This window comes from Felis catus, chromosome D1 (genome assembly GCF_018350175.1).
Source record: "Felis catus isolate Fca126 chromosome D1, F.catus_Fca126_mat1.0, whole genome shotgun sequence".
Classification (NCBI taxonomy): domain Eukaryota; kingdom Metazoa; phylum Chordata; class Mammalia; order Carnivora; family Felidae; genus Felis; species Felis catus.
Window position 1 is genome coordinate 60016208 of NC_058377.1, and position 25664 is coordinate 60041871.

A 25664-nucleotide genomic window follows, 5' to 3' on the forward strand; every position below is an offset into this window, starting at 1 on the left:
ATAAACAAAGGCTCTCTGGAGTATTCAATAATTTTTAGAAGTATAAAGGAGTCCAAAGACCTCAAATTTTGAGAACTGCTGTACTAGAATATTCCTACAGCCTCCTTCTAATTCATTTGCCAGATTCCAGTTTGACATCTTCCAATTTACACTACTACTCACCAGCTTAAACTCACTCTTAGTATCAGACTTAGGTAATTAGAGCTATATTTTAAGAAATAATTTTCATTTCTCTACTACAAAACTGCATTACACTTTAAGTACAAACTCTTCAATATGACAATTCAGTGCCAGTACAAAAGGACAAGACTTCTGATCAATGCATATTCATATGACATCAAATGTATCAGTAATACGAAAGATAATGGAATCCCACAGCATCACATTTAATCGCATCAATTCAACTACAAGCTCTTTTGCCCTCTTCCACAAAAAGAGAACTAGATATTGCTTTATTTACCCAATGGCCTATCCCCTTTCAAAAAGACCTTGATTTCTATCCCAGAGAAAGGGAGGCTACCACGGAAATAAAGGAAACTAAAGAAAGTCACTCTAGGACTCTTTTCAGCTGCCGGATACCAGATTTTGACAATTTAAGGGTTTTTCAAGGACAGTTTGACAAAATGTAAGCATCTGTACAGCTGACTTTACAAGCATACATCAGGTAAGATAAAGGTATGGCTTTACTGAAATATTGGTAATGTATTCTCAAGAGCAGTGATCTCCCAATCCAGGCAATTTTGCTTCCCAGTGGACATCTAACAATGTTTAGAAACCTTCTTAATTGTTACAACTTGGGAAGGGGGTATTATGGATATCTAATGGGTAGAGGTGGAGAATGCTGCTAACTATCCACCAATACACAACACAGCTCCCAGACAAAAAGAGTTATCTGGCCCAAAATTTCAACAGTGTTCAGGATGAAAAATCGTCTCTAGAGACATGTAATGCCAAATACTTAGGTTCAATTCCAAACCCAAAGAAATGCACTAAATTCTCAAAAACCGTTGTTTACATGCCTTGTCTCTAATATTTATATTGTTAAATTAATTTCTTTCTAACCTTTCAACAAATTGCATTATTACAATGCTCTATGTAATACAATGTGCTCTCTATTGGAAATTAAACATCAGAACTACTATCCCTTACTTCCTAGGTTTATTGCTACAATAAAAATATCACAATATCACAAAAAAATACCCAATTTCTTCCAAGCCGTAAATTTAGTTCCCTAAAAGTTCTATTTGCTCTTAACTATCTATGAGCTAGTAGACATGAATGAAGTCAGATACCAAAGTACCATGTAACATACGAACAGTATGGGTCTTCTTATCTAGGCCCCATATTTCAGGAGCACACATATACTTAGTCTTTTTATAGACTATTTTTAGGTTTAACTGCTCCATATTTGTTTATCCCTTCAAGGAAAAACTACTTGGCCTACTATGTGCCAAGCAACTTGAATACAAAGACAAAAATATTTACCACAGTCTAAATAAGATAAACAGCTAAAATACAAAATGATTTGTGCTATAAATAGAAGTATCAAATAAGTGTTAGGGAAGCTTACAGGAGACAGAATGCCAGGAAAGGCTTCCCAGAAGAGGGTGACGCTTGAACTGAGAAAATGTCACAGAAAATACACAGTTCACATCTCAGTGTTTAAACTACTGCTCCTCTGCTCTTATGCACTAGTTTTGTTTTTGCTTCGTCATCTAAACAAGAGCAAAGTGATGATCTGACCAATGTAAATAGACCAAAGTGGCAACTTTCAATTCAATTTCATCCAATCTTAATGAAGAGTCAAAAAATAATTCTATCAAAGTATTTCCCAGTACCTCCAATTTGTCCACGTTGTTTTTTTTTAATATGCTAACTTCTTCCTCCAAGTAAACATACCATCTGTCACCCAGTTAACCAGCACTTTTCTGAATTTATAAGACTGTCAGAGATCATGATCACTGCTCTTTTCTTTCTTCCACTTAGTTTCCTCTTCCGAACACAGTTTCATTTTCTCATCTTACTCTACTACAATACTTTGAATTCTGTACCAGAAAGGAACCATGAGTTCCGAGGTACCAGAACTACAAAATAACTGCTGCCTCTCTTTCTAAGCTTTGTCTATATTTCTTGCTTTCTATTCCAATGCTTCTGTGAGTCACTAACTGGACTCTCTTCGGAGTCCCCAGCAGCTGATACAAATAAAAATTTCAGATTTGAAACAGGAAGCTAGCCAAAGACATGTATGTAGTCTTATCGATTCGTTTCCAATACGTTACAACATTGACATTCTTTAACCAACTTTTGAGTTCTCATAGTTTAGGTCAGGGTACCGCATATGAAGCTTCTGCCTTACTATGAACAGACCTGGTAGCAACCAGAACGGAAACGCTACTGAAGACTGCTGCCAACTACCGAATGCCCCCCCCCCACCCCTGCCGCCAATAATGGGAGGCTGGAACACCCAAGGAGGGTGATACACGAGAATGTTTTCTAGACTGAGTCAGATCTGGTATTCACTAATCCCGTCCCTTCTCTGGCCTCAGTTTCTCCATCTATAAAACTTGCTAGTGACGTACCGTAGGAGGATTGGCTTAATTTCTAAGGTCCTTCCGGCTACAGTAATCCAGATATCCCATCTTTCTCATCTAGTTTTACAAAGAACACGTGGGAGGGCAAAAAAAATAACCTTTTACTCCACTAAACCGACCTTAATTCTCAGATATTGTTTTAAAAAGCTAACAAACTCCTGACCCACCCACCCTAAACCTCGGGCAAACCTTGGCAAGCCGTGAAGTAGCCAAGACAAATTAAAGCCCATCCCACACTACGGTCAAGAAAGTGCTGGGGAGACCCTAGTCAGGGAGTTAAGACGCGGCCCCCGCAAAGGGCCCGCCCACCTAATCACAGCCAGGCAAATGAATGAGTACCACCAGATACACGGACGCTCCTCCAGCGCAGGCTGCAACTGGAGACCCCGGGGCCCATACTCCACCGATATTGATTCCCTCCCAGCGCCTGAGGAGCCCGGCCTTGGGGCCGCAGGGCCGCGGGCCCCGCCCCCTCCCTCAGGGCAGTAGGTGCGCGCCGGGGCGCGAGACTTCGGCGAGGAGGCCTGGGACGCCCCGCGCACCCGCCCGCCCTGAGGAGAGGAGGAGCCTGTCGGTCCCGGGCCGCCACCGCCCCGGCTCCCGACTTACCGCGGTGCGGTGGGGGAAGGGAGGTGTCAGGAGTGAAGGCCTAGGCCCGTCCACCACCCGCCGCTCAGAGAGCAGCGCGCGGCCGCCAGGAAACCGTCGCCGCCGCTACCACCACCGCCACCGACCGCCGCTTCGGGCGCAGCGCGCAGAGGGCCCGACTGCGTCACACGCCGCCCGCCGTCAGAGGCTCGCTCCCGACGCTCCGCCCTCGCTGTCTGAGCATTGGCAGAAGCCGCCGCCACTCTAGGCCCGCCCTGTTATTCATTGGGCAACGAGTCTTTTGAAACCGAACGTGAGGGCGGTCTTCGGGAGAAAAGGCGAGGGGGAAGAGGAGGGACAGAGGAGTTACGGGGAGGAGCGGGGAGGGGCGATGGGAGGGACATGGAGTCCCGCCCCTCTCTGCCGAGATTGGCTGGAGGAGTCGTGACGTCATACAGGGCCCCCCTCGAAGTGGGCTTGTGAGTGGCTGCGTGGGGGTGCATCGGGCGGGGTGTGGGAGAAGAGCGGTGACGCTATACAGAGGCTCCTCCCCCTTCCTTGGAGCCGAGACAGTCGGGCTGCTGAAGCTCGGGCCAATCAGAGGGGAGGCTCCAACGATGGCATGGTAACTATTCTACCCTTTCCTTGCCCCAGTCCGCGGGCGGTGATGGGAAGGCTTCCCCGTAGTCCTGCCCGCACTTCCTGGCCAGACCACGTGCGGAGCTGGAGGGCCCTCCTGGGAGGTCTGTCTCTCCGTGTAGCTTGCCTGCAGCTGCTACGAGGCCCCAAAACCTGGCCTCCTGGTCTCCCAACCCATGCCGGCCCCATCACAACCTTTCCTTCTTTGAATCTCTCTAATGTACGCTGTGAGCATGCCGTGAGGGAATGGCTCAACATAGGATTTGTTACAAATGAGGGTTCTTGGAACTTCTTTCCCACCTGCACTTTAGGAACTCCTATTTATCTTAAAGGCCTGGTTCAAATGTTCCTGCCTTCTCTGGGATACATTCCCGGATCTCTCTGAGGGAGTTTGGCTAATGCTTGGGCAGGCCTCTGTTACAGCCTTGTCACTTTGTATCCTATTATTTTCCTGTCTTCTGTGCTCAGGCTCTTAGAAGTCAGAGCTGCGTTTTATTCATTGGGGTTTCTTTCTCCCGTGGCCTAGCCCAGGACAGACGCTTGATATTACAAGGGAGAAGATTGAGCATGTTCTAGAAACTAGACCTAGTGACTGAGGGTCCCATGCAGAATAGCAGGGACTGTGCTCAGAAAGCAAAACCTATTCAGACTACCTCTCCACCACCACTTTTTCCTGGAACATCAACACAGAATTGAAGCGGGCTCTGCCCAAAAGTAGATAAATTTAAATCCCTCTGAGTGTTCAGTGGTAGCGAGGGATTACAAATAATTGACTAATTTGTCCAAAAGTGGAATGCTTGTAAAGATGAAATAAGATAACAGTAGAAATCTGATACATTGTAGGTGCTCAGTAGATGCTCAGAGGAAGAAACAAATAAATATGTGGATGGTCAAATAGTAAAGCTAGTTTAAACATCTGACTCCAGCCACATTCCCCCCACTCCTGCATCCAAATATCCCTCTGCTTCATCCTCCCTTTCCCGTGTTCTACATTGGAAAGTCATTAGTTCTCCCTGGATAGTTTACTATAGCTTCCTCACTGACCTACAGAACATTTGATTTCTCACCCTCCAATCCTGAAACCCAAATATGATTAAACCTCTCCTCCGCTTATTTATTCTGGTGTCCCTAAGCCCAGGCACAAAGTATAGGTGCACATTAAATGTTTGATGAATGGATGAATGACTTTCTTAAGTAGAATAGTAGTAGAAGTGTGAGACTTTTGAGTTAGGGAACCCTGAGTTTAAACCTGAGCCCAACCATTTATTAGCTATGTCAACTTGGGCAAATTTTTAACCCCTAAGCCTCAGTTTCCTTGTCTGTAAAATGAGGGTAACAACTGTAATTGCCTTTAAGGTTATCGAGAGAATTAAATGAGATAAAGCATTTAGTATGGTACCCAGTATACAGTAAGCCCTCAATAAATGATAATTATTCCTATTCTTTAAAAATGTCAAGGAATTCCCATTCTAACTATTCTAAGACATTGATTCTGACACAGAAATGGCTCCCAGAAATATGTTTTAAGTGATTAATTAAGTAAATACATTCAGGTCAAAGTGCTGGCAGGTATTCAGGAGCTGAGATCCTTAAATAGGATCCCACATACTTGTGGGAAGACTGGAGGAAGAGACATTAGATGAGGAGTGTGGCAGGGAGCAATTTCCTATGACCATGGTCATTTCTAAATAGAAGGACCTCTTGTTAGATACTCTGGTAGGCATGTGGCCCACATGCTCATCATTCCCAGGTACTTCTGCCCTCAGAAGGACTTTGTGGACCACATAACTCTCACTCTGTCTAATTCTCATAACCCCCTTCTAGTCTCTTCATTCCTTCTTCACCTCTCTAAAGAAAAGAAGTTTGGTGCATGCTCACAAAAACTTGCTGAGCCAAACCCTCTCTTGGGCTTCAGGAGCCCAAGAAGTCCACAGCTTAACACTCTGCTCTGGCCCAGAGAGACAAAGCAAAGGAAAGTCCAGCTTTCCTGGGAAACCCCAGTCTCTCACATACTTACTCTGAGAACTCACCCTATGCAGCTTTGAAGGATTGGTGCTCAGAGCGGAGACAGGACCCATAAGGATTGCAGAATCGGGGAAGGGCAAGAGACTTCCTTTTAGAGTGAGGGCCTAGATTTCTTTCTTTTTTTTTTTTTTAAATGTTTTTAAATGTTGACTTATTTTTGAGAGAGAGAGCGAGAGAGCATGAGCAGGGGAGGGGCAGAGAGAGAGAGAGAGAGGGAGACACAGAATCCAAAGCAGGCTCCAGGCTGTGCTGACAGCTCAGATGTGGGACTCAAGCTCACGAACCATGAGATTGTGACCTGAGCCGAAGTTCGAAGCTCAACCGACTGAGCCACCCAGGCGCCCCCTAATGGTTTAGATTTCTTAGGTGGTGCGTAGGAAAGAGTGACAGAGTTGGAGTCAAACAGCTAAGTTTAAGTACCAGACTTCCTACTTTTTAGACCTTGCACAAATTATTTAACTGTTCTGTGACCCAGTTTTCTTGTCTATGAAAAGGCACAAAAATTCCCATGTTGTAAAGTGATTGTAAGTGTCAAATAAGGGAATTTGCAATGGACTGGGCACATGTTTGACACACAGTAAGCACCCAGTAAATGTTGATTTCCTTCCTCTTTTTCTACAACTGAAGGGAGGAATGATGTTTATAAATAGCATATAATTAGATTTTTATAAATCTTATGTGAATACCTTTGACTTTAAACTAGAGCATTTAGTCTATTACACTTAACGAATTTATTGGTATATTCAGAATTTAATCTAACATTTTCTATTTTCCTACTGTTCTGTTTCTGGGTTTTTCCTTAATTTGTTTTTCATTTTAGTTCTTTTGTAATAATAACCTCCATTTTTTGAGGTGCAGTCCTGCCAGATTGTTTTAATTGAGATATAATTCACGTAATATAATATTTACCCATTTTACGTATAGAATTCAGAGAGTTGTAGTAAAGTTGACCCTTTAACAACATGGGTTTGAAGTGTGCAGGTCCATTTATATGAGGATTTTTTTTTTCAATAAATACAGTACTGTAAATGTATTTTCTCTCCCTTATGAGTTTCTTAATAACATTATTTTCTCTAGCTTACTTTATTGTAAGACTACAGTACATAATACATACAACATACAAAATGTGTGTTAATTAACTGTTTATGTTATCAGTAAGGCTTCTGGTCAACAGTAGGCTCTTAGTAGTTAAGGTTTTGGGGAGTCAAAGTTATACATGGATTTTGGACTGTGTGGGTCTAGTGCCCCTAACCCCTGTGTTGTTCAAAGGTCAACTATATTCATGAAGTTGTGCAACTATCACTACTATCTAATTCCAGAAGATTTTCATAACCCCAAAAAGAAATCCCAGACAATTAGCAGTCATTCCCCATTTCCCCCTTCCCCCAGCTCCTAGCAACTACTAATCTACTTTCTGTCTTGATGAATTTGCCTATGTGAACATTTTCTATAGATGGAATCATACAATATGTGGCCTTTGTGTCTGACTTCTTTCACTTAACATGTTTTCAACGTTCATATGTGTTATAGTGTGTATCAGAATTTTATTCCATTTTATGATAGAATAATATTCCATTTTATGGATATGCCATATTTTGTTTATACATTCATAAGCTGATGGCATTTGAGTTTCTACCTTGTGGCTACCATGAATAATGCTGCTATGGACATTTGTGTATAAGTTTTTCATGGACATATGTTTTCAGTTCTCTTGTGTTTATACCTAGGAGTAGATTTATGGGGTCCTATGGTAACTCTATGTTTAACTTTTAGAGGAACTACAGACTGTTTTCCAAAGTGGCTGTACTATTTTACATTCCTATTAGCAATAGATGAGGGTTCCAATTTCTCCTCATCCTTGCCAATACTTGCTATATTCCTTTTTTTTTTCAATTGTAGCCATCCTAAGGGCTATGAAGTGACATCTCATTGTGGTTTTCATATACATTTCCCTAATGATTAATGATATTGACCATCTCTTCAAGTGCTTATTTTCCATTAAATTTCTGCTTAGAAAAAAATATGTACATATGTATTTTTTTTTTAGAGAGAGCGCGTGTGCGCACAAGTAGGGGAGAAGGGCAGAGGGGGAGAGAGAGAGAGAGAGAGAGAGAGAGAGAGAGAGAGAGAGAGAAGGAATCCCAGGCAGGCTCCATGCTCAGTGCTGAGCCCAACATGAGGCTCAATCCCACGACCCTGAGATCATGAACTGAGCTAAAATCAAGAGTCAGCCACTCAACTGACTGAGCCACCCAGACACCCCTAAATCTCTGCTTTCTTAACATTCTTTTGGATTATTTCATTTTTCCTCCTGTACCAGCTTGGAAATTAAATTCTCTTTTTATATTATTTTAGTGCTCTCCCTAGAAGTTCCCATATGCATTCCTAAGTGTGCTATTAATCAATACCTTTATGGTACAGTTTGCCAAGATGGAGGGAAAAAAAAAAATCCTAGGTCGGAGGAACAGAGAGAAAAAAGATGTAGGACCAAGAAAGAGCTCAGTATATCCAGAGGTACAAACTAAGATTTCATCCTAGAAGTGATAGGGGAGCCAGAGAAAGTTGAACAATGAAGAACAAAATATACAATGAAGATTTAATTACTATTTGAGGCAGAATGGGCCTACAGCAAGATGGGTGTGCCTAGGGTGGATAGTTCAAAGTCATCCAAGGAGGATGCCTCTGCTGTGAAAAAGATCTCTAGGAAGAACAAAGAACAACCCTGGAAGACTTTCCTGAGGCTGCCCAGGAGGCAGGGTCAGAGTTTGGCCTGAAACCGGGTATCTTTAGCACTGCGTCCTTGCCTCTTTGCCTATCCCTAGCCATGCTTATTCTGCCTCTACCCCTACAACAGTGGTCTTTCCTCAAAGGCTTTTCTTACAGTTCCTAAATCTCTTCTTGATACATCCAAATCCTGTCCATCCTTCAAAACCCAATTCAATTAAATCAACCCTTCAATCAGATATTTTCTGGGCTTCCTTTGTGTCTATCTCTGGCCTAAGCTGAGAGATTCAGAACTAAATGGAACAGGTGAGGGTTCCATCCTTAAATGGGTTTCCAGGAAGGAGAGGGGAACAGACACTTAACAATAATTTCACTACATTGTGGTCAGTCCTAATAAAGGTGTGATGGACTTCTAATGCTTCCTGTGGAGTGGGGAGGTGGGTGAATCATGGTGCTTAGGGAGAGATAAGGAGGAAGTTGAGCAAAGCTCATGGAAAAAATGAGCGTAGCTAGAATGTAAAATATGTGTTTGCTAGAGTAGAGGATGGCCAGATAACGAAGGATGATGAATACCACACTAAGGAATTTGCTCTTGATCCTAAATGCCATAGGGAGTTGCTAAACAATTTGCAGCAAGAGAGGCACATGATCAGATCTGTATGGTTTTTTAAAATGTTTATTTATTTATTTTGAGAGAGAGAGAGCGGAGAGAGAGAGAGATAGCAAGCATGAGCTGGGGAGGGACAGAGAGAGAAGGAGAGAGAGAGAATCCCAAGTAGGCTCTGTGCTGTCAGCACAGAGCCCGATGCAGGGCTCGATCTCACGAACCATGAGATCATGACCTGAGCCAAAATCAAGGGTCAGACACTTAACCGACTGAGCTACCCAGGCACCCCCAGATCTGTGTTTTAAGAAGAGCCAATGTGGCTGTAAATGGGGAGGATGATGAAGAGTTAGAAGAGCAAGGAAACCAGTGAAGCAGAGCCTCAGGAAGCTTTCCTTAACAACTACATCCCACATTCACTTTTCTTCTGCTTCCCACCTCTGTACTGCCTCCATGCTACTGCGGGCTGGAGCATCCCTGTAAATAAATGCTCAGTCAGCTTGGGGAATCTAGTATGTGTGTGTGGACAGGGGGAGTGGAGCAGTGACTGTGGCCAAAGCTGGACAATATTGGTGCTATTTCAGGCACAGGCCTCTCTGAGGTATGTCCAGGCACAAGGCAAACCAACCAGGAGGACAGGAGACACTGGAAGGTTTCAACGGCAGCAGCAGCAACTACTTGGATTACAGACAAATGCCGATTCAGCAAACACTGACTGCCCACTGAACTGAAGGCAAGACTAGAAGCTTAGATGCTTGTTCAACTTCTTTATCTGTAAAATATATTCCATCAAATTTACCTCACCAGATTATTAAGAGGATCGAATAAGAAAGTGTACATAAAATTCCTTGCGCCTAGTAAGAACTCATTCTTCTACTTTTCCTCACGTAAATCAAGGTGATAGGCTTTGGAACTGACAGAGGAAGAAATAGATTCAGAGAGGGTCAGTGATGGCTGAGGTCACACAGTTCAGAAAAGGCTCAGTCTTGGGGTGCCTGGGTGGCTCAGTCGGTTGAGCGTGTGACTTCAGCTCAGGTCATGATCTCGCGGTCCATGAGTTCGAGCCCCACGTTGGGCTCTGTGTGGATAGCTTGGAGCCTGGAGCCTGCTTTGGATTCTGTGTCTCCCTCTCTGCCCCTCCCCTGCTCATGTTCTGTCTGTCTCACTCTCAAAAATGAATAAATGTTAAAAAATAAATTAAAAAAAGAAAAGAAAAGGCTCAGGACAAGTTCAGACCATAGCTTCCACATCTCATCACAATAGCCAGAGTGTCTTGAGTATCTCCTGCATACCTGGCACACTGCTGTTTTACCTCACTTAATCCCCAGGACAACCTTGTGCTGTGGATAGTCCTAAAACCATTTTACAGATGAGGAAACTGAGATTCAGGACTGTATGGTGAATTGCCCAAAATCACCAAAGAATTAATGGCAAGATTAATGCACCTCAAGTTTCAGGCATTGGGGGTAGTCTAGAGGCACAGAGAAGGGACCCAGCCTCAGGGAATGGTATTTAGGGCCAAAGGAACAGACAAGGAATAGGGTCAGGGAATAAAGACAGGGAATAAAGGCCAGGAGCAAGCATCTGTATGTTGGAGGTAGACAAAGAAGATGACACAAAGCCCTGAGGTAGAAAACCTACATCTAATCATTGAAACTAAAAGGAGGTGGTTCTTTTAGTACAGTTTTACTAATTGTTCATTTGCCCTGGGACCCTAAAGCACAAGGTGGAGAGGAGTTCAAAGTCACTAGAATAGGACATTGTCCTGCCAGACTTGGAGCCTCCAGGAGTGAGTTACCTCTGGGTCTGCCACCATTGCCCAGTCAGGGCCTGCCACAGAAAGGGCTAGGCTGAGTGAATGAACAAGAATGAATGCATGAAAAAGATCTCTGGTAAGTTAATCAAATTTGAGCCTCTGTATCCACCTGCAAAGTGGTGAGTGTAGCTACCTTGTGGGATTAACATTATACAGTTGACTCTTGAACAATGCAGGGGTTAGGGGTGCTGACCCCCCCCACCCCCACACAGTAAAAACTCTATGTATAATTTTTGACTCCCCAAAACAACTACAAATACCCTACTGTTGACTGGAAGCTTTACCGATAACAAACTATTGATTAACACATGCTTTGTATATGTTTTATATGACATATTCTTACAATAAAGTAAGCTAGAGAAAAGAAAATGTTATTAAGAAAATCATAAGGAAGAGGGGGCACTTGGCTGGCTCGGTTGGTAGAGCATGTGACTCGATCTTGGGGTTGTGAGTTGGAGCCCCACATTGGGTGTGGAGCCTACTTTAAAAAACAATAATTTTTTTTTCTTAAAACCATAAGGGAGAAAATATACATTTATAGTACTGTGCTGTATCAAAAAATCCACGTGTAAGTGGTCACGTGCTGTTCAAACCCGGGTTGTTCCAGGGTCAACTATATAGGGAGGGATTAAGGGAATGACCTCAGGTGCGGGACTCCAATCCTGTTTCTGACATTTATAGCTGTGTGAATAGGTAACATACCTTTTCTAAAACAGGGATGTTAATAGTATCCATCTCATGGGGTTTTTATAAGGATCAAATGGGATAATGCATAAAAAATAGAAAAGTGCCTGGAAAACAGAGGGTGCTCAAAATGTGCTATTACTGTGGGGATATATGACTAGGAAAACTGTGGTGGTAACTACGTCTAGGTCAGAGGTCTTCACCCCCTGCAGGTGCTCTGACAACCCCAAGAATCTTCCTCGGGTTCCTTCAGGGGTCAGTCTGGGTGGGGAGGGAACCCTGTGGGCTGGGTTGGTTTCTGCGGATCAACCCTCTCGTGGTGGGGCAGACCCGGGACTGGGGAAAGGAGAGCCTTGCTCTGTTATGTCAGGACAGGGCGCCCTCTCCTGATCAAAGCCGGGAACAGCTCTGGCCCCAAGTTTTTGGGGTGGGCCTCCCTGATCTCTCTACCTATAACGTGCTCTTCCCTTTGCTGAATGCCGGGAATCGGCTATGGGGAGCAAAGTTAGGGGGAGGGGCGCTGAGGCTGGGGCAAAACTGTTTTAATGTTTCAGAAGGGCGAGGCCGGATAATTCGGCTAGAATGGGGACGTGGGCAGGAGACACCGAGACTAGAAAATTAGAGAATTCGGGGCTTGTTGAACCAATTTTATGTTCTTTCAACAGGTGATGGAACGCCGCTGAGAGGTAAGGTGACAAGGTGGCTTATCCAACGTGTCAAACCCAGGGGTCCAGGGCTCTTCCGGCTGCCCCCACGCAACAGGAATTAGTGGGGCAGACCAGAGCTAGAGAGGCATGGCACAAGGGGACACCGGATCAAGGCGGAGAGCCAAGGGTCCAGGTCCGCAGAAGTGGGGAGGGGCCAATGGAGGATCTGGGCGCAGTTTCCTCCCCAAGCGCGCTGGCCCCGCCCCCGCCGTTCCCGCTCCGGCCCGCCCCCGGCCGCTTGCCCCAGGCCGGGCCTGGGCTCCCTTCGGGTTCCCCCAGCGCCCGGCCTGCGCCGGCGCGGCCTCCTCGCCGCCACAGCCTGGGTGAGTATGGGGATGGGTGTGACGGATCGCGGGGCAACCCCACTTGGGGGAGCTCCGCCACGAGGTCCAGCTTTCTCACCGCCCAGCCCCAAGGTGCTGGTGCTTGCCCAGGATCTGCTGCTGTCCCGACTTCTGAACTAACCCTTTACCCCTACTGCTCTCCCACATGGTGCTGGCTGTGCACTGGTTGAGCTCTGCTTCATTCTCCAGGGTCTGCTGATGGGGATTTCTCTTTAGGTGCCAGGGATGTAGGTGTTGGGCGTCTCTGGAACCCGATAGAGTAATTTCAAATTACACCTCTTCCATTTATTAGCCTGTGACCTTGGGCAAGTGTTTTTAACCTCCTTGAGCCTCAGTTTCCTGTTCTGTAAAATGAAAATACACAGGCTATATAGGGCCTGCCTCGTAGAATTATAGTGAGGGTTAAAAGAAACAATGTATGTGGAGCACTAAGCAGGGTGCCTCATACTCAGAAGGTACCCAGTAAGTATGGATTCTGGCTGGAGGCTGAGAAGATCTCTGGGACCTTTGGAGATAAGGTAGGGGTACTCCTAAGAAAGCAGTTTCCAGCTAAGTAGTACGTATGAAGAAGTTAGAGCTGACTGGGACTGAAGAGCTGCCCTTCAGGTAGTGAGCTCCCTGTCCTGAGGCCTGGAGAAGTAAAATGACCATGTTGGAATGGCCATATTAGTAATCTAAACCACATGATCTTCATGTTGCACAACTGTGGAAAAAGACCCAGAGTGGTTAGATGACTTGCCCAAGGTCACACAGCTAAAAGAGGAGCCAGGCATACCTCCAAGCAGTGGAACAGATTGTTCCTCCAACTTCTTTACCCACCCCCTGCCTCAAGCAGTGCCTATTCATTCCCTGAGGATCTGTTCTTCAGTTTGGGCATCCCAGTGGTTCCCGAGGCTTCTAGAGCCACTGGCTTCAGAGAGGGGACTAGTGCTGCTACAAGCACCAAATCAGGGTTTGGGCTGGGTGGGGAAGTCCTTCCCCTTCTAGGGTCTCTAGGGAGTTATAGTCCATTTGGGGATGATCCAAGAAATGTGTTCAATTTGGGAGGGGCACCAGCTCCAATTCCAATTCCTCTGGGAGATCCCTGGCTCCTGAAGGCAGAAAAGAAGTTGGGCAACTGGGGCAGGCTGACTAATCAGGCCTGGAAGAGAGGCGGGTGGGGGAAGATGGAGGAGAACACAGAGGCGTATTCACCTGGTTCTGGAATGCTAGGAGGTTAGCTTCAGGTTCTTCCTGAGGGCGGGGCCAGGAAGAGTTGGGACTTGATCTGGCAAGACCTTTGAGTCCATAAGGGCGGGTTCTTTATGAATCTGGAGCCAGCCCTAGTTTGGCGACAAGAAGCCTAAGTTCCAAGGATGGCTTTCTGTCAGGCTCAGCATCTGGCTTTGAGGAAGGGCCTTTCTCTCTCTGCATCTTGGTTTCTCTGCCTTTGCAATGGGGACAGGATTCACTGACTCATCTATATAGGATTTGATTTACCTTTCTTTCTCTAATGACAGGTGCCCCTTCTCTCTCCCCTCCTAATCTGATCTAACCTGACCTTTCTACCCAGAGGTCTGCCCCAGAGACGAAGGGGTCAAAGAAGGCTGGGGCTGCAGTTTGTGACCCTGTGGGCCCTACATCTCCCCACTGCTGGCTCTCCCTTCTAGTTGTTGTGCGACCCTGAGCAGGTTCTTGTTCCTCTCTTAGCTTCAATTTCCCCTCTGTGCACAGAGGCTAAGATTGCTGGTGTATACCTGGTTATTATAGTTCTTAACCTTAGTATCCTCATCTCAGCAGGGAGTCAACAGTTCTCAGGAGCTTTTACTTCATCTCTGGAGGGGGATGGACAGGCCCCATGGGTTCTGGGAAGCCTCCAGAAGCTGACCAGGCAGCTCTTTCCAGCAAACAGCAAGCCCAGGCTAGCACCAGGCCTGATTCTGCAAAGCCTTTCACCCTCAGAGCACATGAGGCAGCAGGTGGGGACGAGCAGGGGGTTAGGGTTCTATTGGCTTCCATGGAGCCCTTGCTGCTGTGCACTGTGGTGCAGACACACAGAGCCTGGGAAGGGACTGAAGGTACAGAAGGCCCTGGGCCAGTGGGTGAAGCAGGGAGAACTGAAGTCTAGAGGCTCAAAGGCCTGTGAAAGAAGGTGGACTATTCTGTTCACTGGGAGGTTTTAGGGTTGGTTCCTGAAACAAGAGAGACCAGTTAAACCAGCTCCTGTTGTCATAGACCTGTAAAGCCAGGTATAGGGGAGAAGAAACTCTCCCAATCTATTCAGGCTTCATTTTAGCACAGATTTGCTTCATTGTCTTTCCTCTGAAATTGAGGGTGAATGTCCTCTTGGGATTCTGAGTCAATCGTCCCCATCCAGGGCAGGAACTGTCCAAGTTTAGGGGCTAGATGGCTTTCTTCTCAGACCCTCCATCCCATGGCTCAGCTAAGCTGAGGATTCAGCACAAGGGCTGGCTTTACCACAGAGTCCCAGCCTTGCTTCCTTGGGCCTTGACAGCATACTACTCCATCCCCAGGTCTGACAAGATGTACCAGGTCCCACTGCCACTGGACCGGGATGGGACCCTGGTCCGCCTCCGCTTCACCCTGGTGGCCCTGGTCACAGTCTGCTGTCCGCTTGTCGCCTTCCTCTTCTGCATCCTCTGGTCCCTGCTCTTCCACTTCAAGGAGACTACGGCCACACACTGTGGGGTAGGGCTTGCGAAGGGGGGGGGGGGGTCAAGGAATATCTAATATTCAGGTCCAATTGGATCGATTTTGGATCCTGATTCTGTTGTAACAGGATTAGTGAGCTCTCCAATGAGGTCCATCAGACAAACTGGGTTGCTGGGTACCTGCAAATTGAGGTCTCAGGAATTAGCCTTCTGCCACTTTCCATGGAGGTCATTAGGGCCTGGAGTCATTGAAATTGGGCAGCCCCAGAATTCAATCCTTACTTCATAGAGGGGCAGATTCAAGAGCCCCCAGGTTTCGTGGGGGATGGAGAGAGAACAGGACTGGGCTAGAGGGTGCTGGGGCCTCTTAGTGTGGCACTGTGGGCTGTGCCTGTCTCTGTGAGAATGTGATTATGTATGCGGCTGTGTGACTGTAAGGGACATGACTGTATGTGTCTGGGAGAGACCATATCTGTGTGTGTCTGGATGGGGGCCTGATGATATGTGTATATATGTGTTCATGGCCTATGTTCCCCAGGTAGGCATGTGCCCTCTGAGCAGGGATATGGTGTGCTGGGCCAGGAGGAAAGATGTGAGTTTTCTCTGTAATGTTTCGGGGTAAAGAGGGTCAGACCTGTGTTGACCTCTGTTGCACTCCTAATTTCATCCACTGACTCTGTATTACCTGAGACACAGAGACTGAGCCTCAGCTTCCCATGTCTTAAAATGGGGTTGGCAATTCCCATCCTCCTTCTCAGGAGTAGTGTAGAGCTCCAGATAGGGGAAGGATAGGAAGGTGGTTTGGGAAGTGTGAAGGGTGAGGAGCAGAAGGAGTAGGAGGAAAAGAGATTGTAAGGTTGGAAGGCAGGGCAGGAGAGGAAGAGCCCATGGGCTCTAGGTGGAAAGGAGGCAGGGCCTGGACATGGACCCTTGGAAGAGCATCAGAGAGAGCTCTGAAGGCCCCCAATCAGCTCAGCTTCCTGCCTCCCTATAAAGAGCATTTGCTCCAGAAATAGGACTATGATTAGAAGTGGGGTCTGAATGGCAGTATGGAGTGGGGCCTACTTCTTTTGTTCTTATGACTGGAAGTTTTCTCTCTCCTTGCTTTGTCGATGGGTAGATGTTGGCCTTGAGTGGTAGGCAGCCAGTCTTATGAGACCCAGGGCTGGGAGCTATCAGAAAGAATAGGACTGGACAAAAAGGGGCTGACCAGGTGATCTTGAGGGGGAGGATCGAAAAGGATCCAAACAATGGCTTTTCTTGACCAAGTTTTCACCTTAGATAATGCATCAAATGTTTCTCTCACCTGGTCAACTCCTTTGTATCCTGCAAAACCCTTCTCAAATGTCTCCTCCTTTGAAAAACATTCCCTAGCCTCCTTGGGGAAGACTTAATCACTCTCTTCTCTGGGTGCCCACAGTTCCCTGTTTTATCTTTCATACAGTTCTATCATATCATATTTGTATCTCTGTTCCCCATCAGACCAGGAGCTTCTTCAAGGTGGGCACTACATCTGAATCAGGAAGAATTGGTTGAATAAATGAATAGGACCCCCTCCCCCCTGCATCAGCCCAGTGCCCTTTGAAAAGGAAGCCCGAGACCAAGTCTTAGTCCATGCAGAAAATTATATTTGTAAGGCATATGGAATTAAATGGAATAGGCTGTTTGCTTTGCCCCTCATGGCTGGCTCCTGAGGGCTAATGGGATCAGTAAGCCAGCATATCTGGCATACCTATAACCCATTCTTGACATACTAGTTAGGGATCCTAAGGCATAGGTAGTTGCAGGAGGGATACCTGACCACTCTGGGGCAGGACTGAGCTTAGGGACCCAGGTGGTATTTTGTCCCCACTCTCTGGGACTACCATGTTGGAGCCACCTTGGGGCAGCCCAGGTGGATGTATGCTCTGAATTTCTCACCTGGAGTATTCTAGAAATGGCCAACCCTAGGAAGAAAAAAAGTAACCTTACTCTAACACATCTGTAATTTAGATGACTCTGTGTTTGCTTGCATATCTCCAGTGATGGGGAGCTTCCTTCCTCTCCAGGCAGCCTATTCTAAGGAAGCTTAGTAACTAACAATTAGCAAGCTCTTTCTTGTAGTGGATATGACATTCTCTTTTTGGTGAATCTTTGCCTTTGCACTGGCTCTGCTTTGGGAGCCTGAGAGCTACTTTCTCTCCTCCTGGCATCAAGCCAGCCCTACAGAGGTGGGATGGCAGTAATGGGGGTAGGGGTCCCCGAGTTTACTCTTATTAGGTAGCATATTTCCAGTTCTTTCAGGCAACCCTTACAGGACGTGCGCCCCTAGACTTGGCCCAGTCGGTCACTATTCTCTTCATATGAGGCCCTGATCTGGGCATAGGTCTTCATATGGCCTGGGTAGCACAGGGAAAAGTAGTACCGTTGCATTCCTATTACTGGCTGTTAGACCCCTGTTAAGGCATCTTGAGCTGAGTTAGCTGTTTCTGCACAGGTCCAGACTGGACACTGATAACCTCATATTTAGGCCCGTCCAGATCTGTCTTGGATCCTGAATGTATTGTTCTAAGATTAGCTAGCTCTCCAATGAGGCCCAACAGACATACTCCTGCTTCAACAGAAAGGGGTGAAATTCTATTTTGCTTTCTCCCTTTTCTTTCCCTGAAAACTGCCTGGATCCCAGGATACAACTCTCAAAAGGGTCCCCACCCCCATCCCTGACAAGGAAGCTGTTGTGGGCTCACTTTAGCCACTATCACTCTTACCTTTGCAGAGTGTTCCAGGGTTTATGATATGGTCTTGTTGGTCCTGGGAGGGCTGTGTGCTTGGGCAGGCGTGGAGATCTGAGCTCTGTGGGCGGGAGGGCAGGCCCTGGAGAGCTAGGGGTGGGACCCTCCAGTCTTAGAATAGTTTCAGTCTGGCTAGAACTCTCAACCCAAGCCCCGGATCCTTCAGCACCCAGTGTGAGTGTTGCTCAGTTCGCGCCCCCTCCCCCATTTCCTTGATGCTGAGCTGGACTAGTGAACTAGGGCTCCCTTAATCGTGGGTGGTATGAGTCCCAAGGGAGGTTTGGTCCTAGGTGTTTGAATACAAAGCCTTTCTGTCTGCCCCCCAGAAGGGAACCCATCTCACAAGTCATGGTAGTTGGGGCAGTCAGGGGTGGGAAGAGGGACTTCTCTGCCTAGCAGGAGAAGGGAGTGGAAGAAGCTAGCTCCCTTGGTTTGGGTCTGTCCTTGCTGGGTCTGGCCCAGCACAATAGGCTCAAGCTGAGTGGAGAAGGTTCCCGTGACCCTCAGATTCCCATAAACTTTGGATTGGGTGACATGGTCTTCTTAGAGAGGAAGGAGAAGCCTCTGCAGGGACCCTGGTATCTTGAGATGATGGTACTATTGACCTGAGGCTTGGATCATTCTGAGCCTGGGGGTGGGCTGGTTGGCAGCCTGTGGTCCCATTGAAATAGGTTCTGGGCACTCCCACTGTTCCTGGTTGAACTTGGGTGAAGAGGAGGAATGTGGTCAGACAGGGTCAGTGGGAGGGCTTGGACCAGTCTGAGCCAAGGGTCCTTTGTCTAGGTTATGTGACCTGAAGAAAGCCTTGACTTGGGAGCTTTAATCTGTCAAGTGGCTAAAATCTTAGTCCTAATGTTCTATGGAACAGAAGTAATAACCTTTCTACCTCTGATCCTTCTGAGTTGGGTGTGAGAGTCTTGAGATTGAAGTGGCCCATCAAACTCCCATGTCCAGGCCACTGGGAGCCTCTATTCTCCAGGTTCTTTAAGAGGTGGACCTATAGGACCATTGTGCCAAAGGGATTCCTAAGAGCTGACCCTGCCTGACTCAGCTGCTCCCGCCCCATCTCTCTCTGTACCTCCTTACCTTCTGCACTGCTTTCCATTTCCCTTTATGCTCTTTCTACTCTGGCTCTTCCCTATAGAGGGAGCCAGCTCTGGAAAAGGCTCCACTTCCCGAGGCCCAGGTGTCCCACCAGGCCCCAAGTTGTGTCCCTCGCCCTGCCTGGGCACCACTCCCTACAGGATGTTCTCTGCGGCCTCCCAGCCCTTGGACCCAGATGGGACTGTGTTCCGGCTCCGCTTCACGGCCATGATCTGGTGGGTCATCACTTTCCCCATGTTCGGCTTCTTCTTCTGCATCATCTGGTCCCTGGTGTTCCACTTTGAGTACACGGTGGCCACTGACTGTGGGGTGAGTGCCAGGCTCCCCCGCACCTGGGTCAGGGCCAGGTCAGGAGATGGCAGTAAGAATGGAATCAGAAAGTAAGAGAGAAGGCGGAGGGTCAGAAGAAGGGGAAAGGGATAAAGGGATGGTGGGGGGCAAGTCAGAGTTGTGGGAATTTGTGGGGAGAGACTCAGGGAGAATGGAGTCACAGTCTTCCGAGAGTAGAAGATTACAGAGAGTGCCAGGGAGCAGAGGGGAAAGGGGAAGGGAAGGGAGGGCAGTAGGCAAGAGAGGTCATGAGAGGGAGGAGGAAGCTAAAGAAAGACCAGACTGGAAAGGAAGCCAGGACTGGGGAGTTAGACTGGGCCAGGAGCCAGGAGAGGTCATAAGTGGCTTTAACCCAGACTGGGGACATGGCCTGAGAACACCCCCAGCCCTGCCCTGGAATATTCAGGCTTGGTTTCTCCCCTGGCAGCCTCGGGCCCCCTAACCTGTGTCCACTCAGGACTCTGCCAGCTAGAAACCCAGATGGACTCCCTGCCTCCAAGAGCAGTCCACCAGGCCTTTCCTGAGGGCCTAGGGGTAGAGGTTCTGTGTCAGAAGGATGGAACTGAACATGGACTTGCCCTTAGCCTCTCATCTTACATGACACAGTCCTAGACACAGACAGTCACAGCACAGTGAAATGGGACTCCTATTGTGATAAAGGGGAACATAAGGAATGAAGGGGAGCATAGGGATCACAGGGCCCAGAAGAAGCACTTAATCCAGCCTAGGTGTTGGGGAAGACTTCCTTCCTGGACCAGGGGGCATTTCTGCTATGGGGTAAAGAAGGACCTTTGTGAATGCCAGGCTGACAACTTTTGATTTTATCCAGAGGGCAGTGGTGAGCTTTGGAAAGATTTTAAGCAGGAAAGGGACACGATCAGATTTATGCTTTAGAAGATCATTCTGGCTCCTGAGTGGAGAACAGATTTAAGGGCAGGGGGCAAGAGTAGGGAGATAAGTGAGGAGGCTAGTGCAAATAGATCATGTTACTGGGAAGACCAGAGCTAAAATAGGGACTATGAAAGTAGAGAGGCAGGGATGGAGTCCAGAGAAGAGTAGCAGGTTGAATTGATAGGAATGGGAGGTCTTGTTCAGTTGGCAAGGGATGGGGGCAGTAGATAGCAAAGTCATCCGTAAGTTTGGGGGACTTTTATCAAAGGAATGAATCTCAATTGGTGAAATCTGAGGTGCTTTGATAGGGAATTTTTTGGACCTTCACCCTTTATGCCATGTGAGTTTCTGATCTACTGCCCTGCCACAGGTCCACTGAGCCACATCCTCTAGGATGTAGAGGGTTTCTGTTCTTGGGGAAAGGGGTTATGTTCCCACTTCAGTACCCTTAGCTCTGAGCTCATGGGGAGATTTGGGGTGAGCTGGGCACCTGGTCTCTGATAGCTCCTGATGTTGCTGGCATAGTTGGTGAGTGGAGAACTTGTGTGCTTGGGATGGGGGAACATAAATGAATATCTATACTGATTATGCATGTGTGTGCATGCGTGCATGTATATTTGTGTGTGTGGGTGGGGGTAAGAGGAAATCCCTGCTCTCAGCATCCTATCTCCACCCCTAATCTGAGAGGAGCTTATGAGGATGACACCAGTAGCCACAGGGCCCTAAATCTCCCTTCTTCCTGTGGTGTCCTCCCAGATTTTTGCCATCTCTACCATTTACCTGTTTCCCAGCATCAGTTAGGGCTCTGGGCTCTCCCAGCCAAGCTTTAGAAAGCTCATGCTGGAGGAAACAAACAAACAGACAAACAGCTCATGCTGGTCCTGCTCTCCTTAAAGTAGCTGGGATGGGGACAGGAGTTTTCAGAATGAATATTCTAGGAAACAGAGGCAGCACTCCCACTAACCTTACTTAGGGGACCTGCCCAGAGGGGTATAAAAGTAAGGAGGCTTGGAGGGCTCAGAAGTCTCTGATGAAGTTACAGTTCTCACCTGTCACTCCCATGCAGGCTTCCCATATTCAGTAACCACATAGCTCACCAGCTATTTGCAGGCTTTTCAGGGAAGTTTGTCTTCTGAAAGCCATAACTTGTACCTGATGTGTGCTAAACACTGCAGATGCTCTGCATACATCATATTTAATATTCACAATCATCCTGCAAGGTAGGTGGTAGTGTCCCTATTTTGCCAACAAGGAAATTAAAGCTCAGAGAGGTGAAGTGACCTTGAGTAGGTCAATAAAGGCAGAGATGGGATGCAGACCCGGGTTTGTGTGGCTCCAAAGCCTCCATGCTGTCTCTTTACTGATTACTCAGAGTGAGTATCTGAGCCTGGTCTCAAGCTACATGGTATCTCAAGCCATGGCCTTGGGAGCGGCACCCTCTCAGAGAGCTCTACACTTAGCTTCCTTTGGTAGTGCTGAGGGGAATCTATCTCCTTTTCTGTGAAGGCTGCGAAGCCCCTGGCTGGCGTTACCCCAGGCCCACCTCTGCCCTGTGAGCTGCGTCCACCATTGCCTATGTTCCCAGCATTGATCCATCAGTATCACCATTAGGAGAAAGGAGGGGATCTTCTAGAATTCCATCTCTGAAGACTGGTCCTGCTACAGTCACAGCACGGTCATTCCTTCTCTGGGTCCCTGGGCTCTGGCACTGCTCTGGTTCTTGCTGACAGTCTAAAAAAGTCCACAGAAAGCGAGTGCCATGGACCGGTAGCTTCCAGTACTGGAATCCTTTAGAAATGCAGATTCTCAGATTCCAGACCCCCAACATCCTCACACAATCCCTGGTTAGTTGTACGCATGTTAAAGGTAGAAGCACTGCTCCAGACCCTGGAGTCTGAGAGATCCTCCTCCTCTCCCTGGCTTTCCTGTCCCCATCTAGACTGTTCTTCCCTCATCCTCTCACCCTCTCACCCTCTCACACGAGCAACACACCAGTCCTCGCAGCTGTGTGTTATCTCCTCCTCCTTCCTCAACCGTGAAGAATAGTGCTCCAGTTCCTGAAGGAATAAGGAATTCTAGGCTTTGAGAAAGTTGAATGGGAGGGATGCACAAGAATAGGTCATTTTCTTAGACTACTCCAGGTTAGGAGCACCCACTTTCTTAAGCATGATCAGGGTGGGGGTATCCTCCTGACCCAGGTCCCCCAGGATCTCACAGTACCCTCTACCACCTTGGCACACCTGCCCAGAAGAGTTAGTAGAACTGAGAGCAGTCAAGAACAGCTCAGGTGGGCCGTGAATCCAGCACGGAAGCTCAGGTGGTCTGTGACTCATCCCTGTCCTCAGGACTGAATCTGGGGTCCTGGGCCATGGAATCTCCCATAGCTCTGTGCTATGGGCTCAGAGAGCATCTGAACCTGTCTACAGCTTCCCCAGCCATATGTAGGTTCCATGTATAGGGAGATGGAAAAGGTCCAACCAAGTCCCTGCACAAACCCCAGGCTGCCTGGGGAATGAGAACAAGCACATTGGGGGCCGGGACCTGGAAAGGGATGTCTCCCAGGAGAGCTGTCTCTCGAGGTGCCTGAAGGAGGACCTCCGGGAAAGGAAAGGGCTGGAGCGGAGCCTTCTGAGGGCCAGCGTGATTTTGATAGATGGAGAGAAGGATCTCCAGGTGGGTGGGTGGGGCTGGTGGAGGCCTGCCACCAGACTGGTCACAACTCTCTAGGTGCCCAACTACCTGCCTTCGGTGAGCTCGGCCATTGGTGGGGAGGTGCCCCAGCGCTACGTGTGGCGCTTCTGCATCGGCCTGCACTCAGCGCCCCGCTTCTTGGTGGCCTTCGCCTACTGGAACCACTACCTCAGCTGCGCGTCCCCGTGTCCTGGCTACCGCCCGCTTTGCCGCCTCAACTTTGGCCTCAACGTCGTCGAGAACCTCGCACTGCTAGTGCTCACTTACGTCTCCTCTTCCGAGGACTTCAGTGGGTGTCCACATGAGGGAAGGAGGAGCAGGGGAAGGGTTGGGAAGGGTCGCCCCTGCGCCCTCCCTCACTCAGACCTTCAGAGGGAGGGGTTAGGATGCTTCCTGTAGTGCCTGCTCCCAACCCTCCTCTCTCCCTCCAGCCATCCACGAAAATGCTTTTATTGTGTTCATCGCCTCTTCCCTCAGTCACATGCTCCTCACCTGCATTCTCTGGCGGCTGACCAAGAAGCACACAGTAAGTCAGGAGGTACGGTCTACCCCTAGTGGGGCTCTAAGCAGCCCAGGGGAAAATCAAGGACACCCGTCCTCAGGATGCGGGTAATGGTGAGATGGGAACCAGAGTTCTAATGGGAACCCGGGCTGAGGCTGGGGCTTGGGGATGAGTGGAGGGTGATGGATTGGTCAGAATCTAGGACTGTGTTCGGGTACTAATGGAGACTGGAAAATAGAAGAGATGGAGGCTCCAAATGGGGGTAGAATGAGGGACAGCACCTAGGCTGCAGTGGGTTAGGAACTGTGTCAGGGGTCTGTGGTCTGTAATAACTCCAGTGCCCCTCCCCCCCCCCCAGATACCTTTCTTCTCCCCACAGTATGTGGAGGTGTCAGGTTGGGGGGTGACTCTGAGTAACTTTCATATTCCATCCTGCTGAAGTGGGAGGGGCAGGGACAGCACTGCTCCTTGGCTTCATTATACTCCCAAACGCAGGAATATGAACATGCCCATCATTCCTGCTGCCCTTGCCTGTGCCCCCTTCCAAAACCAAGGGAGGTAAGACGCAGCCCTCAGGAGTTGGGGCTAAGAGGGGAGGCTGCCCACACATATCCAACAGGCTGCAGAGTGATCAGACAGCCCATCCTCTAGGACCGCAAGTCCTACAACTGGAAACAGCGGCTTTTCATCATCAACTTCATCTCCTTCTTCACGGCGCTGGCTGTCTACTTTCGGCACAACATGTATTGTGAGGCTGGAGGTGAGGCCAGGCTGGGATCCGTATGTGGTCACAGTGGCTATGGGACAGTTATGATGTTGTCTATACTGTGCGAGATGGCAGTGGCCTTGGGGGGTAACTGCCATTGTGTCTCTGTAGAGATGTGTGGTGGTGGTGATTTATCAAGAGGCCCCTGGGGGGCAGGGGCGGGAGTCTCACCATGCTCTGTTCTTGTGCCCTTGCAACAGTATACACCATCTTCGCCATCCTGGAGTACACTGTTGTCCTAACCAACATGGCGTTCCACATGACAGCCTGGTGGGACTTCGGGAACAAGGAGCTGCTCATTACCTCCCAGCCTGAGGAAAAGCGATTCTAAACCCTTTCTCTCCTACTAGAAAGGAGGAGGCGGTCCACTGCCCAGAAACTAGAAACAAGACACCACTCTGGCCTTCCCCACCCTGTGTCCTCTGTGGGCCGTGCTGAAGCTGGGGGAGGGGGAGGAAGGGCAGAAGGGCACAGGACAGGGTTTTAGGTAGCCCTGCTGGCTTCTCTTTTCCCTCACCCCACTTGAAGGCACAGGGACCTTCAAGCAGCATCACCCTTATCGGAGAGGCCCCAAGAAGCTGAGCTGTTAGGAGAGCTCCACCATCTGGTGCTAAAAAAAGTCCTGAGGTTTATAACCACCATCGGTTCTTGGCCTTTACATAGCCACCTCTTGCTGAGGTCAGGGACCACTGAGCAGTGGCTGCTACCTGAAAACCACAGCCATTTCTCTCCACGGGGTCATTCACTTGACTGGTGTATGTGATTATCTCCTGCACATGCCCAGGCCTGTGCCACAGTCCCTTGCTAAGTTTGCGCAGGTGTTCTAGCTCTGACTTCACCTCCTGTTTAGTGTGTACCCCTTCCCCATCTAAGCCTTCGTATGTCCATGCAGGTGGTTGGGGGTAGGAGGGCTGTAGGATCTGTAAGGGCTCTGCCAGTGTGTGGTTCTGACACTACCTTGTGGAGGTAGTGTTCTGTACCTGAGGGATGTCCTGCTCCAGGAAAAGCACTGGCACAGCATTTGTTTTCCTTCCCTTCTGAAATCCATGGCTCACCGACTCTTCCTCCTTGGCAAAGGTGTAGGGTAGTTAGAGGCAGATTCCTGCCCCAAAATGGGCTCTCTGCTGTCTCCCTGTCCTCCCTGCTGCCCCATGCCCTGACCTCTTTTGGTTGTACATTTTATTTCAAAGGAAAATAAATTTTTTTTTTTTTTTTTTTTTTTGCCAACAGTCTTGG

At 48.2% G+C, this 25664-nt stretch overlaps 2 protein-coding genes across 25 annotated transcripts in view; one reads left to right on the forward strand and one right to left on the reverse strand.

Moving 5' to 3' along the window:
* Nucleotides 1-3349, reverse strand: part of NUP98 (nucleoporin 98 and 96 precursor) — a 118819-nt gene extending 115470 nt beyond the window's left edge. For 4 of the 8 annotated variants that reach the window (XM_011286592.4, XM_019811901.3, XM_011286591.4 and 1 more), the window contains exon 1: nt 3201-3348. The gene's annotated coding sequence lies outside the window, so the exon portion shown is untranslated. Of the gene's footprint in view, nt 1-3200 lie in introns of all 8 variants that reach the window. The other 4 variants (XM_045038799.1, XM_011286593.4, XM_023239472.2 and 1 more) reach the window with 2 other exon arrangements.
* A 46-nt stretch (nt 3350-3395) lies between these two features.
* PGAP2 (post-GPI attachment to proteins 2) lies at nt 3396-25657 on the forward strand. 17 transcript variants are annotated; one of them, XM_045038802.1, is made up of 9 exons: nt 3396-3517; nt 12337-12357; nt 15236-15410; nt 19389-19557; nt 23197-23449; nt 23592-23698; nt 24158-24220; nt 24314-24422; nt 24629-25657. In XM_045038802.1, the coding sequence occupies exons 3-9, from the start codon at nt 15277-15279 to the stop codon at nt 24757-24759; spliced, it is 966 nt and encodes a 321-aa protein (XP_044894737.1). In that variant the 5' UTR covers nt 3396-3517; nt 12337-12357; nt 15236-15276; the 3' UTR covers nt 24760-25657. The 17 variants fall into 17 exon arrangements, with proteins under 17 accessions (XP_044894737.1, XP_044894738.1, XP_019667464.1 ...); XM_045038803.1 differs by having other exon boundaries at nt 19389-19463; XM_019811905.3 differs by lacking the exon at nt 3396-3517 and adding an exon at nt 3668-3804.
* Nucleotides 25658-25664: the final 7 nt, after the last annotated feature.